The 17731-nt window shown below is 38.6% G+C and overlaps 1 protein-coding gene across 1 annotated transcript in view; it reads right to left on the bottom strand.

Annotated features, from left to right (window-relative positions):
* The window catches only part of Znf106 (zinc finger protein 106), a 72456-nt gene that overhangs the window by 25060 nt on the left and 29665 nt on the right, over window positions 1-17731 (bottom strand). The window contains exons 4-7 of the mRNA XM_010624782.3: window positions 12459-12659; window positions 6749-8920; window positions 4624-5254; window positions 2347-2416 (exon numbers count right to left, since the gene is read on the bottom strand). Of these exons, the coding sequence (XP_010623084.1) occupies window positions 2347-2416; window positions 4624-5254; window positions 6749-8920; window positions 12459-12659 (3074 nt within the window). The remainder of the gene's footprint in view (window positions 1-2346; window positions 2417-4623; window positions 5255-6748; window positions 8921-12458; window positions 12660-17731) is intronic.

The following is a 17731-nucleotide window of genomic DNA, read 5'->3' as shown; positions in this document are numbered from 1 at the left end:
CAGATTATTTGCTTTTGTTACAAATATTCTTTAGTTCCTTACATATTCTGGACATTAAACATTTATCAGATGTATCATTTGCAAATATCTTCCCCATGTGTTAGATTGTCTTGTTCTCTACTGATTTATTTCTTTGATATATGCAGAGGCTTTTTAGTTTGATGCAATCCTATTTACCAATTTTGCTTGGGAGGGGGTCTTGTCCTTTTCTTTTTGGTACCGGGGATAAAACTTGGGTCCTTGCACTTGCAAGTGTAGGCAGCAGAACCACTGAGCTAAATCTCCAGTCCCTCTTTTTTTTTTGAGAGAGAAGGTCTCATTATGTAGTTCAGTCTGGCCCTGAACTCATTAACTCACTATGTACCCCAGGCTGGCCTCAGACTGGATCCTCCCACCTCAGCCTCCCAAGTGCTGGGATTACAGGTGTGTGCCACCACACCTGGCTTACTTTTGAGGTCTTATCCAAAAATCTTTGTTTATTCCAATGTTCTGACACATTTCCCTACGTTTTCTAGTAGTTTTATAGTTTTTTTTTAAATGTTCCCTAAAGAAAATACAACTTCAGGGCTGGGGATTTAGCTCAGTGGTTCTGCCGCCTGCCTTGCAAGCACAAGGACCCGAGTTCAATCCCCGGTACCAAAAAAAAAAAAAAAAGAAAGAAAAAGAAAAAAGAAAAAAGAAAAAGAAAATACAACTTCAATAATGTGTCAGCAGAAACCCAAACAGACTCAGTTTTTCCTACTTATACATTTGCAACACAGATCCTTGTGACATCAGATTTATCAAGCAGATTATTAAGCAAGTAATCAGTTCCTCAGTGGACACAAGTTCACTAGACTAGTTCAGTGTCTAGTTCAGTGGGCACTAGCTGTGTCCTCCAAATCATTCTGATACTATTTACCTAAAGACAGCATCAGTGCCCACAAATGTAGAACTCCGTCCCCAAGACTAACCTCATACTCAGGGGCAACTGCAAACCCCAAGTTGTTTTACCTATGCTTCTGATAGGTATAAACTAGGGTTCCCACAACAACTCTTCAAGTTCAGTTAATCTGCTAGAGTGGATGGCATAACTCAAGGAAATATTTATACTTCCTGGTTTATTACAAAGGACACAGATGAAGAAACACATATCAGAAGGCATATGGAAAGGTGTGTGGGGCTTCTGGGCCTCTCCATATTCGCCATGCTCCAGGAACCTCCATGTGCCCAGCTATCTGATGGTCTCCAAACCCTGTCTTGTGGAGTTTTTATGCAGACTTCATTACACAGGCATCAGTGATTAAATTTTTAGACACCATTGATCAATTTAACCTTCAGCTTTTCCTCTCTGGAAGTCAGGCAGTGAGGCTGATGAGGCTGAGAGTCCCAACCCTTCGATTCTACCTTGGCTTTCATATAACCATCCTTATTTTCAAGCTATCCCGGCCAGTTAGCCAGTTAGTCATTAGCATATAAAAAAACAAGCACTTCAGAGCTTCTTAGAATTTTAAAGTTATATGCGAAAGAAAGACAGACTGACAGATAACCAACCAAAAATGTACTTCACAATATCAAGATATGTCACATTTCATTAGTTTAAAATGTTCTATTATATGTATGTGTTTATCATCATATTTGTCCCTAACTCAGTATGCTAAGACCTCTCTCCTAAACGCTAGGTTCACATATACAGCCATTAATTGAATACTCCTCTAAGTGTCTCAAAGGTCCACTTGGTCAAAGGATCCAAAAGGGAACTCAATCTTGCTCCACCCTCAATCTGCTCCCATCATGGAGTCTTCCAGCTCTATAAATGATACCACCATTTAACTGGTTGCCTCAGCCAGAAACTAGGTTGTCCTTAAAACTCCCTTATCTATCCGATCCACTCACTCAAGACTTCCCCATCATTTCCTGCAAGGACAGCAAGTCACTGAAACCTATCAGTGGGGAAACGAAACAACCATAATGTCTCTCCTTAATGCACATCAGAAAAGCAACCAGAAGGCCCCCCCCAAAAAAAAAAAAACAAGAGAAATGGCTATCAATGACCAAGAGAGGTAATGTTTTTACTAAATCCACTGTTTATCTTCATCCCAGGGTCTTCCCTGTGAGACTTTCTGGGATTATACTGATATATAACCTTAGCTTCCAGGTCTATGTGGCACCATATATGCCCTTTCTCGCTGTACCTGGGTGTCAGAGGAAACCAAACTTTGCTCTACTCTTTAGCAAGACAATACTGTCTAATAAATAAGTGGATAATCAGTGTTTTGATGACCACAAACTGTGTTGCATCAAGCTGTAAAAAGTCTGAAGTGCTACAAGAACAACAACTTTCTGCCAAAACATTCTGTACCTTACCTTTCTTTCCTTTAATTTTCCTTCTTTTATTTTTTCTCTCAAGACTTGGGAGTTCAGGAGAAGATCCATCCTGAGGAAATAAAGATATTTTAATAATATCAAGTATGTATGGTCATTATCCAAGAGAGAAAAAAGAATAAATTCTCAATAGTCACACCGTCCTTCACTATTGCTATCATCTCTTAACGAAACAACAGGAGGCTCACATACAACTCAAATATTAGCTAAAAGAACGTAGTCGGGGATTTAGCTCAGGGGTTCTGCCACCTGCCTCACAAGCACAAGGTCCTGTGTTCGATCCCTGGCACCTCCCCCACCCCCCAAAAAAGAATATATTTGCAGAGTCCAAACTCAAATGTCCCCCTAGCATCCTCTGGGTGATAAAGGTCATGGGTCTTAGGCAAAGCAATCCACAGATGGGAGAACTGGTGATCATGAATATGTACTCTGAGTTCATTTTGGTATAGTTTCTACTTTGCTTTTGCTTTTTTGACAGTCTCATTAGGTAGTCCAGGTTGGCTTTGAACTTGCTATGTATCCCTGACTAGCCTTGAACTTGCTGGCTTCGGTTTCTAGTTTGAATTTCATCAAGAAAAATCTCTACAAGAAGCTAAACCATCTATGAGACAAATCTCAAGATAATAACTTTGTCAAAAGACAATCTCAAGCTTCAAGTATATTTCTGATCATCTAATAGTATTCCCTACGTAGTGTTTAGTTGAAAGGAACAGAGTTGAAATTTGAAATGGGTCTATAACCCACTACACTAACTGCTGTTCATTTTGTTTTATTTTTAAATTTTTTTTGTTTTTATTTTTATTGTTTTCTATACTGGGCATTAGGAGTTGGGAACTAGGCTCTTCGCACTGAGCCATCCCCCACCCTTTTGAGACAAGGTCTTGCTAAATTGCCCAGGCTAGGCTCTTCAGCCTCTCAGAATGCTGGGATTATAGGAGTGCACTGCTACACCCAGCTACTGCCTTGTTTTATGTTTTAATGGGCCTGTTTTTTTCACAGGGCCAGATTCCAGACTGCATCTCTTCCAGAAACTTTCTTTTTAGAAAGAAATCCTGAAAGAGGGCTGGGGGATTAGCTCAGTGGTTCCGCTGCCTGCCTTGCAAGCGTAAGGACCCGAGTTCGATCCCCAGTACTAAAAAAAAAAAAAAAAATCCTGAAAGGGTTAAGCAATTCGTGTGAAAGGAATGCCAGAAAAGCAAAAATGATACCCACGAAGAAAAACTCCCTGTTAGGACCAGGCTGGATAACTAAAGGACAAAAGAGAATTACAAAGGCAAGCAAGCAAGCAGACATGGCCAGGAATGGTGGCATACACCTATAATCTCAGCGACTTGAGAGGCTGAAGTTTAGGATCACAAGTTAAAGCCCTGCTTGGACAACTTAGCAAGACCCTATCTCGAAATAAAATAAAAAGGGATGGGGCTATCAGTCAGCACTCCTTGGTTTCAATCCCTAGGACCACTGAATGAATGAAATGATGAATGAGACAAAATGAAGTTGGGAGTGGTTGGTGAAAGCCTTGTAATCCCAGCTCCTGGTACTTGGGAGACTGAGGTAAGAGGACTGCAAAAGGGCCCCTATCTCCAAATAAAATAAAAATGGGGCCAGGGATTTAGCTCAGTGGCATGTGTACCTGCCTGGCAAGTGAGAGTTCCTGAGTTCAATCCCTGGTACCACAAAGTGAAACAAAACAAAAGCAACAAATTAAATAAAAATGGCTGGGGGTGTAGCTCAGTGCTTTCCTAGCATGTAACAGGCCCTAGTTCAATCCTCAATACTGGGGGAAAAAAAAGATTAAAAATTTTTCTATACCTCTCTCTATATATATTTGTACTCTAAAAGTATCAAAGCACTTTTAACTTTAAATCTCACAGTCCTGAATGCAACAAGTAGACAATCCAACAATAGAACACTTTAACTCAGAAGCAGTACAGACTGCATTTATGAAAACAGATTAAATTACAGCTGAAGATATTACTTATCCTTGGTCAAGTGATACAATCATTGGGTGGGAGACTAGTTTTAGACATGACTTCATATTTTCCTGGTACTGTATATTCATATTACATTACATCTAATTTAGCAGAACTACTCAGTGAAAGAAATCAGTAAGATGAAAGTTAAGAGCCTCACAACTCTATTCCAAGGTAGAGAGAACCATAACCCCAAGTAGCCAGAAAAATCTAACAGTCAAGCCTTCCTCATAAACAAGTCATCACATAAGATGTTCCATAAAAAGCACGGAAAAATCATACTCACTCCAGTGGCTCTTCGCTTCTTTCTAATACACTGGCCATCATTCTGTTCAGCACCAGAGGTACAGCTACTATCTGTAGCTGCATCTGCCAAGCTGGAGATTGCAAGGACTGAGGACGCATTTGATGACGGACAGCTCCCTTCTCCAGTGCTCTCCAGGGCATTTTGAGTCTTGGGTGGTGATATAGAGCATTCCTGGCTGTTCATATCTTTTGCAGAATGCATCGAAGGTATCATATGGTCAGATGGCAATTGTGTACTATGTCGCCTTCGGATAGCGAAGTTTTCAGCCCTTTCACATGTTCTGAGGGAGGCAGGCAGAGGTGTTGCTTCCTGTTTAAGGCACAGGGTTGCTTTCTGACTCTGTGCAACACTCAGTGAGTTACTAGGTGAAACAATCTGCTGGGGCTCATTTTCTTTGCCAGTCCCTTCCTCACTGAAGAAGCTGTATACAGGAGCCCTGTCGGTGATCACACTGCTCTCAGAAAGGCTTCGCTTTCTGGCCAACCCAGGGGATGAGGAAATGGAAACAGCTTCCCACTGGAACCCTTCAAGACTGGACAGGTCAGGCTCCCCATCTAAATCTAAGACTTCTTGTTCATTCTGAACCAGAGGTACCATTTCTATGCCAAACCTTAAAAAAATGCAAAGACAAAACCAAATCAGACATGGTCAGGGGGAGGGGCCCTACTGAATATGTTAGGCTCTGCTGAGCACAAAAACAAATGAGAAGCTGGGCGTGGTGGTGCACGCCTGCAATCCCAACACTCAGGAGGCTAAGGTAGGAGGATTGCTGTGAGTTCAAGACCAGCTTGGGCTACTACATACTGAGTTCCAAGTCAGTCTCAACTATATAGTGAGACCCTGTTTCAAAAACAAACAAACATAAAATCCTAATGAGATAAATGACATTGTGAAATGGGAAGAAAAGGGCTAAAGGTGTAGGGAAAGTGGGAAGGGTAGGGGAAAGGTAATAAGGGAAAAGAAAAAAGTGTGAGAAAATGAAAAGATGGAAATAAAGTGTTTACAAATGGCGGGGGTGAAGGGAGGGCAGGGAAAAGGGAAAAAAATGAGAACCAAGACCTGTCATGTAAAGGTACAAGATCCCAATAATGAATGTAACTGCACTGTATACCTAAAATGTACCAATAAACTCAATTTAAAACAAATAAACAAAAAAGTGAATGAGATTTTTGCCTTTAAAGTGGTTGAGAGTTTGATAAGCAATTGATCCAGGCATAAAGTAAATATATTATAAATATTTAAATGTCACAAGTGCTAAATTAGAGACTAGATTACAGCTAAGAGAATACATGCAAAGGAGTAAAAATTGAGTTTTATTTCAAATGAAGCTACAACAAATACATCAATCTTTAAAGTGAACAAACCAAAACAGACAAAACTAATATTTACAAATGCCAGGGACTGTGCTAAGGCTGAGTAATTAATCTCAAGTACTACTCACGAGGTCTGGAAAATTTTTAAAAAGGAAACAAAATGAATCCATTATTTCAATGAGAACAAAAATGGCCCCAAGCATGGATAACTGTGTAATACTGTAGAATTAGAATCTTTAAGTAGTAAACCTTTGTTGCACATTGCTTTACCATTCAAAAAGTTTAGTACTTAACTTCAAATGAACAGCCAAAATACTACAAGTCTTTAAGAGAGAAAGTACTTTGTGATCCTAAGTAAAATGCCCAGAATACATAGAGAAAGGTAACGATCCACAGGTTCTAAGCAAAAGGTAACAAGAACAGTTATACCTAAAACATTAAAACAGTTATATCCTAACATTAAGATCTAGCAAAACACACAGATTTCTGGACATACAGTTTCATGCTGTTACTTTTAGCTTCTTTAGAGTGATGATATTTTTTCCCCTGTACCCCTCTAGTTTCTCAGAAGGAAATATATTTCTATTTTAACTGCATTCACTGCTAGAAAAGTCTGGATTCTATTTGGTCTTACAGTACTACTCAGCCTTTGATAGGCAATTAAATCAGAAACCTACAGAGGGTATTTTTAGCAAACATTTAACTAAATGAAACAAGCAGAATTCTCACCGAGGTCAAAGGGTAACTTTGAAAGAATGCAAGAAAGACAGATACTGAAAAGAGGCACACACCTGGGTAAGCCTTTGCCCAGCTCTTGCTTTTTCCTGGTTACTTGCTGAATGACCTGTTCCCAGTTAACATTTCTCCGAGATGCATTCAGAATCTGTCGCAGGGTTGGCTTGAGACCAGACTCCTTCTCTGTTTCACTCTTCCGATGACCACTAATATTGCGAATGCGGCGGGCACTATTGAGGTTTGGCTCAGGAAGGTGTGCTCCAGTCTTGCTCTTTGAACTGATGTGCCGGGTTAGATCTCTCTGGAGGGAGGCAGGAAAGCCAAGTCTACTTAGTTCAGGCAGAAGAGAACCGGAGGGCTGACTGATACCACTTTTGTGAAGTTGTGCTTCCAAGCTAGTACTCTCAAAGGCTTCTGCTTCATAAGATACGTGAGATTTAACAGGGTCAGCACCCTGGCTGTCTAGAGAAGTCTTCAGATCCAGGAGTAAGCCAGAGTGTGGACTGGCTGCAGATGGCATTTGTGACTCAGATTCTTTCTCATTAACCGTAGAATTACATGAGGTAAAGGCAAGTTTTCCAGACGCTTTCAGGATCTGGTCATCTTCTTCTTTCTCACCAAGAGTATGAGCGCTGCAGGGTAAAATTTCTGTAGTTGCAGAACCCAGGGTTCCAATTTTCGTTCCATGCTTTTCTGTGTCAGATGTTTCTCCATCACTTTCATCTTCTAATGTTTGTACTTGAAATTCAATCTTCAAAGATCCTTTTTCAGACTCCTGTACATTCCTACTTGCTTTTGCATAGATCCTGGTCCTTTTAGAAGTGCTATGAGGTGGATCCTTCAATGACTCATGACACTGTAGCATTTCTTTGGCTTTTTGTATTGTATTAGTTAAATTAAGATCCAAATCTTTCTGAGTGCCAGATGCAGTCTTACTCCCTTTACGAGAACATGAAGTACGCGTTTTGGACAGGGAGGAAGAACCATGATTATCTTCTAAAGTGGGTTTGTTCAAGGGATTTGAGTTTCCTGCAGCAAAAGAATCTGTTTTGGTGTTTTTTGAGGGAGTCTTTGGGTCTTGCTTTTGAGAAATGGGTTTAGTGGCCGGAAGTGGAAGTGGGGATTTCAAAGAGAGCATCTTATTTGAATTATGTTCTTGTTCAGGGTTATCTATAATGGGACAATCTCTCACCACCTCACAGGAAGCAGGGTGGTCAGAAGGGGCTTTGTGATTAAGAGATCCATTAGGTTTTTCTTTTTGTGCTTTTAGTGTTGGGGAATTCTTAGCTTCATCAGTTAGAGGTGCTGGTATTCCTGCGGTTATCAAGCTAAAATCAAAGAGAGGCTTATCTGTCGTTTCTGACTTATTACCAGTGACTTCTTTCAATGCCGACTGTAAATCCAGACTCTTCTGGGAAGGGTACGGAGTCCAGCGATGGAGCTTTTCCCTTGCTACACTGCCATTCTTCCCACCAGTTTTGGTAGCTGCACTATCTATTTGTTTAGAAGTCTGGCTTTCTGGTTGCTCAAAATTGAAGTCATGTAAGTCTTCTGAAGGAAATCTATCACTGGTAAAGTCTTCAGAAGAACTTCTGTATGCCGCAACTGTACCAATTTTATCATTATCTTGCCACTGCCAATTATATCTCTCTTGATTGTATTTGCTTGACATATTAGATTTCTTGTTCCATGGCATATTCATGTCTTCCATCTGATAGTTAGAATTTCTGTTTCTGCCTGGTTGAAATTTGTCTCCAGGACCATTGTAATTCCAACTATTCATATTACGTACATTGGATTTCCAGTTTCCGTTACTGTTGTTCATATGCCAACTGGAAAAACCACCTGTTCCTTCAGAATGCCAACTGGAATTCCTTCCTGGACCATTATAATTCCAATCCACCATCCCATTATTTGGATGCCAACCTCCCCCAGAATTGCTATGGTTGTGAAACCAAGTTGAGGAGCCCCTTGCAATCCCATTATGCCACCCAGCACATCCTCTTGGTCCACCACCATTCCTCAAAGAATGTGAAAAGCCATTTTTCCTAGGATTATTAAAGCCATCTTTTTCCCATTTCCAATCCCACTGTGGAGGTCCACGATGATGCCTTGCTGGCTGACTGTAATTCTCTCTATCTTTGTAAGGAATTCGGTCTTCTCGTCTCCACTGGGGTTGTCTGCCATCTGAGTTTATTTCTTGGCTGCTACTAGAAGATTTGTCTTGTCTAGAAAAACAAATAATTTTTTCATTATTGATTTAAGAGTTCTTATGCTTCCTGTAAAGGCATAACCCAAACTTCCCCTCCATCTTTCTCCCTATGATTTACATTATGTGATAAATCTACTTTTACTTATAACAGTGATTGTTTTCATATCTTTAAAGATAATGATTAAATTTATATTTCTCAATTCACTAAATTAAAATTAAACAATATATTATCATCCTAAGAATGTTAAAAATCTGACATATTTACAAGATCCCAATGATAAATGTAACTGGATTGTTTGCTTTAAATGCACCAATAAACAATGGAAAAAACAAATCTGACATATTTACACCATTTTTCCTTTCTGAGGACGTTCCCATTTTTTTTGACATATTCTCGGATTTTGTCCCTATTATTATTTTTAGATTGTGCAACTTTTTCAAAATAAGAAAAGTATATTTCATAATTATAATTAATGCGATTTTAATGTTCACTTGGCTGCCTTTTATATATGATTGATTTCTCCAGCTGAAAGTCTTTTGAAAAATCCAGTTTCTCTATCATTTTGAATAGTAAACTTCTTATATTTTACTTTTATTTAATAAACACTTAAGTACCCACTCAACAACAGTGGCATAAGAAAACTTTTTTTTTTTTTGGTACCAGGGATCAAACTTGGGCCCTTGCACTAGCAAGGCAGGCGCTGGAAAGGAAAACTTTTGTGCATCGTTCCTATCTATGATGGCCTTAGAACCTGGCTGAGGAAATAAGGTCAAAAACAGGAGTAAAACAACATATATCCAGTAAGTAGTATCCATAATGGGTGCTATAAGGAGCTCTGGGAACTAGAAATTTTTATTAAAAAACTACAGCTTCGCCGGGATTGGTGGTACATGCCTGTAATCCCATCACTCAGGAGGCTGAGGCAAGATGATCACTTTGAGTTCGAGACCAGCCTGGGTGTACATAGTGAGTTCCAGGTCAGTCTCAACTACACAGTGAGACCCTGTTTCAAAAAAAACTAAAAACTAAAAACTAAAAACTAAAAACTAAAAACTAAAAACTAAAAACTAAAAACTAAAAACTAAAAACTAAAAACTAAAAAAAAAAAAAAAAAAAAAAAAAAAAAAAAAAAAAAAAGCTACAGCTTCAAATGCTATTTGAATTATTCATGATAAGAGTCCACAGAAGTGTAGTTTAAATTTAAGCAAACATCATTGCAACAGGTTTAAAACCATTTTCTTTTGTAAACTGTCTACGGTTTATCCAAAACAGTGATCAGAATGTATCAGGTGATCAAAATATGGAATACTAGTTAACAGTTACAGAAAAATCTACTAAATGTCAGGCATTTAATGCAAGCTAGTACTTTATATAGATTACTTCACTTAACTGCCACAATTCTGAGGCAAATAATATTATTTGTAATATCTTGAAATGAAGAAACAAGATTAAAGCAATCACATAAACTGTCGAGTAAGACAGGAAGTGGTAAAAGCAGAAACTTGAACCTTGGCAGTCTGACTTGCGTTTATACTCCTAACCAGGAGGCCTTTACAGAATGAAAGTCCCAAAAGAAGTTGCCACACCTTGTTTTCTCTAAACTTGACCAAAAATCTTAAAGCTTAGTATTGACTTTAATTGGCTGGAAAAAGCTTATAATACCTATTAAATAACTTCTGGACACAAATTGCAGTTCCTTCCTTTTGCTTTTTTGTTTTGTTTTGTTTGTACCAGGGACCAAACTCAGGACCTTGCGCTTGCTAGGCAGGCGGCGGCACCACTGAGCTAAATCCCTGGCCTGATTACTTCCTTTTTCACAAAACAGATTTAAAACTTAATGCATCTTGAAAACTTCAAATATCTACTTACATTATAAATTGCAACTATACCTGAACAAGAGACCTGAAGTCCCCAAGGAACAAGTGCCATTACACACACAAGGTTTGCTTTGAGGGTAGTCATCATCATTAATCAAACTGCTTTTTTCTTTTATTTCTAAATAGTAGGCAACTTTTAACATCTAAAGGAATCACAAACTCAGCCATACTAATGTGGTCAGAAGTAGGGAAAGAAATGAGTAATAAATCACAAAGCAGAAGTCTTAAGATTATCATGAACTGCCTAGACTGAGGGGGTAATAGCACTCAGTTAAACCCACATCCTAGAAAAAACAATCTAAGAGGGAGCCAAGACTTGTAATGCCAGTTACTTGGGAAGCTGAGGCAAGAAGGTCAAAAGTTTGAGGCCAGCTTGGGCAACTTAGCAAAACCATGTCTCAAAATTTACAAACAGGAATAGGGATGTAAGTCAGCGGTACCATGCTGGGTTCAATCCCCAGTACAAGGTGTGGGGGGGCCTAACTCATCAGGGAAAGAAGAAAATTAAAAAACATCATGAAGGGGGCTCAGTGGTGCCGCTGCCTGCTTTACAAGCACAAGGTCCCAAGTTCGATCCCCAGTACCAAAAGGAAAAAAAAAAAAAGAAGAAATAAGATTTTATAAATAAGTCATCACAGAGGCATATAAAAAGACTCACAGAACAATAACAGTGTGATATCAATGTTTAATTTGCTAAGATGCTTCTTACTCTTAGTTAACGTTTAATCATTTATATATACAAACTAATAATGGCACAGCTGTGTAAGAATAGAACAGAAGTTAGTCTCCTAGAGACTCCAACTTCCTAAAACAGAAGAATCAACTCTAGCTGTACTGAAAGTAATGAGAATATCTTTTGAAGGACTAAGCAATTGAAGAATTCAAGAACCATGTTGCTAATGATATTAAAACTAAGAAAGTCTCCTTCAAAAATTTGTTCAGAAAACTTCTAATGTATGGTTCTCTCCCTTTTATTCATCTCTTAAAAATTGTCTTATTAATTAAAACTTTTTAGGATACAAAAATCAGTAAAAACACAATGTCTAACACTTGCTTACATAAATGTAGGTATAAAATTATTCAGCACAAGCCACAGAATGTATTGCTCAAATGACCTTGACACTATCAAATTTAAAATAAATTTATTCAATAAATATTTATAAAGAAGGCACTTAGTGTAAACCAAGCACTGTTAAGTCACCAAGGATTCAAAGACACAGAAAAATCAAATTTGCCAGAGGCAGCATGTTAATTCACAGCAGGTAAACACTGTAATTTATTCAATGATGCTTATACTCCTAATAGCTTTTCACTATGAAATATGAATACCAATAAGAATGGTGTAAACTTAGTCACCAATATGACAAAAATGCCAGACATTTGGTGGGCTTTTTTTAAAATTTTTTTTTAGAGTAAATAGTACAGTAATTCAAGAAAGCATTTCATGGTCCTTTACTCAGACTGCAACCTGAGGCTAAACTTTTAACTAAGATAAGTGTAAATGCTAGAGACTGAAAAGTACAAATATGTTGTTACAGAAAGGCTTTTAAATAATCATTACTGGGCCAGGGATTTAGCTCAGTGGTTCTGCCACCTGCCTCGCAAGCACAAGGTCCTAAGTTTGATTGCCAGTACCAAAAAACAAACAAAACAAAACAAACAAAATAACTACTTACCGACTTTGTTCTTTCCTTTGTTTTATTAACTGAACAAGTTCCTTGTCAAAATATTCCTCTTCCTCTTCTTCTCCCTTTCCATCTTCTTCTCTTTCCTGAGCATCAACATTATCTTTGTGCAACTGGCCAGAAATGTGTTTTGCATATGCAGAGAGACCCACTGTGGTGACTCCGCACACGCGGCACTCGTGGCTACTGTCCCTAGGGAGAGAGGGAGACGAGGGACATTCAATTCTCCCCACTGGCATGGCACACTCACGAGATGCGTTACGGTTTCCTCCGAAAGACACTGTATGATTTGGCACAGTGGATAATTAGTGCTCATCAATTTTAATGCTCCTTTCATCACTTTTTATAGGTTTGTTCATAAGTTACTTCTGAAATGATCTTTAGATTCCTTTCCAGCAATCAAGAGGCAATACACTTCGGATTAATGAGCTTTAGGAGGAGAGATCTTCTTGAATTGCTGTACTTAAGATCTTGCAGAGGAAACGTGGTGAAAGGGGAGGCAGGGCAGGGGGCTCAGAGCAAACACGAGTTGCTCTGGAGCACACCCATGGTGCCAGCTGCACTCAGAGAGCCTGGCGACAGCGCTCGGATTTAACCTCCTGCTCTGGAGCGTTCTTCCAGTCAAAGTTAAGGGGTGGAGAAAGGAGAAGGTAGCGCAGCCAATCCCAACAGAGAGCTATATCTGAACGGCTGGCACTCTGCCCGGAATGTGGAGATTCCGATAGGAGTCGTCCTCAGAAGCTTTTTTTGATCTGGATGGTACATGTGACCTACACTCTGCTTCAGAAGGGCTTATTTTAAAGGGAATGGCAAGCATTTCAGTTGTGGGACGTTAACAGCTGTGTTAGGCAAATGTTTTTTCTCAAGTTTCAGAAAACGTTACAGTTCAGAGAGAAGCAAAACTAGATTTTTATTTAAACTGGAGAGACTAATTTTTTTTTTCATTCGCTTGACAACACTCAATGGTGAAATTAATACTTGGCCAGTCTTAAGAGGCCAACATCTTAGAATCTACTCCAGGCCTATAATAGAGTAACAGTCTTGCTGCTCTCTGGCATGATGGGTCAGCTGTCTATGCAGTCACTGATGAGAAACATTGGAATACCACGGCTGCGGGGCAGTAGTATCCATTCAATAATCCAAACTGGCTTCATCCCATATCGTGTGTCTTGAATTTATAGTAGTTATATTTTTGTATTTCCTATATTGATCTATTAAAAAAAATCAACATAACAAGACATGCTTTGGCCAGACAGAAACACACACTTGTGAGGCACCTCTCACCACCTTATCACATACACCTATCAGAACATGGGCAGAATTTGTATCGATTAAACCAGAAGAGATTTGAAACTGAGCACCTCATTTACTGAAGACAATTTCTGTAATAGATCACTTAAATGTTGATTTAAAACAAAATAAAATAGCCACGCGTGGTGGCGCATGCCTGCAATTCCAGCACTCAGGAGGCTGAGGCAGGAGGATCACTGTGAGTTCAAGACCAGCCTGGGCTACACAGTGAGTTCCAGGTCAGTCTCAACTACATAGTGAGACCCTGTCTCAAAAAACCAAAAAAAATTTTTTAAATAAAATAAATAAAAATAAAACCAAAAACCACCTTATTAAGCAACTACTAAATGTGAGACACCAGGATCGCCCAGGATGGCAAAGTATAAACATCTGAACAATGTCCAAGAAGTGTACAAAAACAGTACTTTTTTTTTTTTTTTTTTTGAGATAGGGTCTCCCTATGTAGTCCAGGCTGACCTCAAATTTGGCTCAATAATAGGACCTTTGCCTAGCGTTAAGACCCTATGTTTGATCCTCAGTACAACAAAAATTAAACACACACACACACACACACACACACACACACACACACACACACAAATACAATACTGTTTCTTTCTTACTTTGTAAGCATCAAGAAGAAAAACATTGGGCCAGGGACTTGGTTCAGTGGTCCCACTGCCTCACAAGCACAAGGGCCCAAGTTCAATCAATTTTCCAATTAGAAAATGTTTTTGTCTTTAAACTCCCTAAAATCCTGTTTTCCACATAAGAACTTATAGAATGCTAAACTCTATTATATTACAGTAGTACTAGTAACATCATTCTACTGGGAACGTTAGTATAATCCCTAAAAGATTCTTAAATTCCTGATTTTAGAGCCAGAGATTTAGCTCATTGGCACCACGTCTGCCTCACAAGTGCAAAGTCCTGCCTGAGTTTGATCCCTAAGAAATTTTTCTGGTACCGGGGATCGAACTCAGGTCCTTGTACTTGCAAGGCAGGCCACCAAACCGCTGAGCTAAATGCCCAGCCCCACAATTTTTTGATTTGTATCCTAATTTCTAAAATGCCTGGCACAGGCTTATAATCCCAGCAGGAGACAAGAGGATTGCTGCCTCAGCCTTCCAAATGCTGGGATTACAGGAATGTGCTATGGCTCAAAATAACAGTTTTCTGGTTTTTTTGAGACAGTGTCTTGCTATGTAGTTCAGGCTCATTATGTATTATATTTGAACTCATTATGTAACCCAGATCTTCCCGCCTCAGCCTCCCAAATGCTGGGATTATAGGTGTGCACCACCACACTCAGATCAAATAGATTTTTTTAAATATTTTGCTTTCCTTGAGAAAAAGAACATAGCCACAGTTCAATAAGTGTGACATAAATGCTAATTTTAAAACAATTTAATAAAAAAACAGAAATCTCTAACTTTTCTTATTAATAAAATCTAGTTTTAAAAAGTGAGATAAACTTTACAAGAAACTTCCACAAGAGAGAATCTACATTTATACAGAAAAAGAATGGGGTAGGACAACTATATTTTCTGAAAATTCAATATATATAGAGGCAACCATGTAACCTCTAGTCTACACACAACAGGTATCAATGTTTCCACATACATGTGTTTGGGAAGCCATGTGCTTTTAAAAGTTAATAGCAAACTAAGTATTTATTGGTGCTGCTTAACAAATCTTTTATTAATAACCAGTTTAAATATCCTGTAAAAGTGTATAAAATGATTAGAGCAAAATGTGCTGCTTTCACTTCTTACCAAGTAAGGTAATAATTTTCCCCAGTGTGCTTAAAGGACCCAAATTAGCTTCATCCTGTTACCATACGACTTCCTTTCCTGGTGAAAGGCAGTCTTAGTCTCTGCATAAGCTTTTCTCTATTAAGCTTGCTCTAACTACACAACAGCTGCTTGATAAATAAAGGTCGAATCTTTTTGACAGCATCTTATCTGGAGGAACTACTTAGCGAACAGCCATCTGAACTAATGTTAGGAAAAAACAGATAAGTGTTATGGATGTTCAGAACTGTATACCAAGAGGAACAGTTACTTCTCATTTGAGCTTGCATTCAAAGCTTAAAAACTAGGTACTTTACAATTCCTCACCAAATCACAACCAGAAAATAAAGATACAACTGTAAACAGAAAGTCTTAACATCAGCAATTTCATAATTAAACATGAAATCCAGAGGAAATAATCACAAACTGTGGAGAACAGGAAAAAGGAATACCTGGTGATTCTTTGTCCTCAGGGTACAAACTAGTAATGATTTGTCTCTTTCAAGTCAATGTTTATTTTTTAAATATTTTTCCAGCTTTTTTTCTTGCTATTTGCTGTCTCCTCCTTTCACCTTTACAGGCTGTTTTGCGGGGGTACCAGGGATTGAACTCAGGACCTTGAGCTTGCAAGGCAGGGAGCCGCACCACTGAGCTAAAACCGGTCCCAGTATTTATTTTTGATAATACTGGTGATTGAACCTAGGCCTTCACATTGAGCATATCTCCAGCCTTTGCTTTATTTTTAAAGTTGAAACAGAGTCTAGATAAGTCACTAAGTTGCCCAGGCTGGGCTTAAACTCATAATCCTCCTGCCTCAAATTCCCAGAGTGCTAGGGTTGCAGGTGTGAGCTACCATGGCCTGGCTTCCCATAAAAATGTTTATAGACCCCAAAACCATACAGGATTTGTTAGCATTGCATCTAACATATGAAAAAATTAATAAATACTACCTAAAGTGCCCTCTCTCAGTACAATGAATTAGGGTATAAAAACTGGTATTTGTATTAGCAGCTCAGACACTTTTAATGTTCTTCTATGTGCAACTGTAAATACACAGGAAGAGGTCTGGGGAAGATGTACTCTGTTGACTCTCTAAGACAGAAGTGGGATTTAAAGGGGTTGGGTCATGAAGATGTCTATTTTCTTTAACTTTTTATGATTCTGAACTCATTACGAAGATGAATCTTTATAACCAAAATTTGCTTTCTAAAGTTTTATACAGCTGATTAGTGATTTCTGAATTAAAGAAGACACTAGCATTGGGACTGTAATCACCTTCTCTCCTGACTAGATTTCCTGACCTCATTTATTTGTTGATTTAATACAGTAGTAATACAGTACATACAGGACAGATGGCAGTTAAATAGCCCAAAAGAAGTTGAACTCCAGAAGGAAGTCTTTTGGAAATGGAGCAAATAAATAGTTAAAATAATCCACGTAGAATCAATATCTAATTACATTTCATAGGTTTCTTACACTAATGAGTTAGAGATCACATATATTCGAGGTAATATGACAAGGGTTCCCCCCCTACTAAATCTGAGAGAAATCATCTGTACACTGTTGCTTAATTTAACCTTCACCCAGTATGGAACTGGGGCATGGAAAAGTCCATTAGTATGTTACAGAAATGCTGAAAATTTAGTAACATAAATTTGCCCACACAACCTAAAACAATATGGCTTACAGTAAAGTTAATACAATGTCAGGCTGGCATGGTGGTATACACCACTCCCAGCACTCTGGAGGCTGAGACAGGAGGATCACTGCAAGTTCAAGGCCAACCTGGGCTACCTAGTAAGACTGTTTCAAAACAAACAAAAAATACAATGTCAAAAGAACTAGGATGACATCCGGATCAAAACTTTTAACTACTATTCATGGAATAAAACATAATACATATTTCTTAGTTTCCTAATACCTCTTTATCTGGCCTCTAAACTTCAAATTCACAGAAGTAAAAAACATCAAAAAAGGAGCTACTGACAGAGACAGGGAATACAAATATGCTACATTTTCTTTTAAAGCTGCTTATTAAATTTTCTTCCCTTAAACATTTCAATCTTTAAATGAAAAAAGAGCATCCTCAGGCTGGGGAGTTAGCTCAGTGGTTCCGCCGCCTGCCTTGCAAGCACAAAGGCCTGAGTTCGATCCCCAGCACAGAAAAAAAAAAAAAAAAAA

This window comes from Fukomys damarensis, unplaced genomic scaffold, assembly GCF_012274545.1.
Source record: "Fukomys damarensis isolate Sample0158 unplaced genomic scaffold, DMR_v1.0_HiC HiC_scaffold_17, whole genome shotgun sequence".
NCBI classification, from domain to species: domain Eukaryota; kingdom Metazoa; phylum Chordata; class Mammalia; order Rodentia; family Bathyergidae; genus Fukomys; species Fukomys damarensis.
Note: the sequence above shows the minus strand (reverse complement) of the source record. Positions and strands in the feature narration are given on the sequence as shown.